Raw genomic sequence first — 1152 nt, 5'->3', positions numbered from 1 at the left:
ACGAAGGAGGTTAAGTTGACTCCCACTTGCCGACACAAGAACATCTTCAGCAATATCACATCACAGGGAATTCACATGGAATATATGAATGAAGACTACTTGAACATACTCAATAACATCATCACATGAATAGATAGATTAGATTATGTCTATTGCACTCAAAAAAGTTTAATACGCTTCTCGCCTCTATCCGAAAACTGTGCTAGTAGGATAACATATTCCCTCTCTTCAATTCTCAAGATGTAGAAGGTTCCTTTAAAGTTGCCAACAGGGCTGGTCAATAGATAACCATCAACCTCCAGTTCTACATGGTGTGTCGAACCATGTGATCTTTCTCTAGCCAAGAGGAAGACCTTCTTATCTCCTTCACGTGGGTCTCTCAGTAGGACTTTAATTGTTTTATCAGTATCACCATATAACGATACATTCCGAACCGACTTGTCTTCAGGCAAAAGTGGTTGAACTCGAGTGAGATCAAGGCTTAGTTCAGATGGTGGATTCTCGTCAACTAGAACGACCTTCACTAAATCCCTCTCTCTATCTTGCGTGAGCGTGTGGGGTCCGGTGGGCCAAAGGTGTTCACGATAAGTAAAACTGTTCTTAAGGGTAAAGGTGCTGGGTCGGGTTGTATGCATAAAACTGCCTTTGACCCTTTGAACAGCGTAAGATTCTATAGAGGGACGCTCTTGAATCATAGACTCGAAGCCAGATATGAGGTGCATCTGAATGAGATACAAATTAGGTTATAAACATGATGACTTTCGAAATCACCTGTCGACCGAGTTCAGTTGTTTTACTCCAACACAGGATCTCGTCCTCAAATTGTCTCTTGACAAAACCGCCCTCTTCAGGGTTTTGCTCGCACATTAAGTACTCGAAAAGAGTGTTCTTGTTGGCCTCGACAATGAGCGGTAGAACACTGGTGACCGATACGAAGGTGTTGAAGAATTTCATTGGACTCGAATGAAGAGATATTATGGGAGCTGAATGAACGACGACACGTGACATTCCTTCACTTCACATAGCCCACACGTCATTCACTGTCAGTTTGAAACTGAGCTAAGGTTTTACACTTGCGGCATCGATTGAGGTACAAGTACCATACAAAAAGACATACGTTCCCTTCAGTTTATTTACTTCTCTTACCGACTT

At 42.3% G+C, this 1152-nt stretch overlaps 1 protein-coding gene across 1 annotated transcript; it reads right to left on the bottom strand.

Moving 5' to 3' along the window:
* Positions 1 to 158: 158 nt before the first annotated feature.
* On the bottom strand, positions 159 to 954 carry Pmar_PMAR015615 (hypothetical protein; the record flags this gene model as incomplete). The annotated part of the gene is made up of 2 exons (XM_002775922.1): positions 159 to 722; positions 772 to 954. 2 exons carry the CDS (start codon positions 952 to 954, stop codon positions 159 to 161), a joined length of 747 nt encoding a protein of 248 aa, XP_002775968.1.
* Positions 955 to 1152: the final 198 nt, after the last annotated feature.

Source organism: Perkinsus marinus (assembly GCF_000006405.1).
Source record: "Perkinsus marinus ATCC 50983 genomic scaffold scf_1104296955246, whole genome shotgun sequence".
NCBI lineage: Eukaryota > Perkinsozoa > Perkinsida > Perkinsidae > Perkinsus > Perkinsus marinus.
Note: the sequence above shows the minus strand (reverse complement) of the source record. Positions and strands in the feature narration are given on the sequence as shown.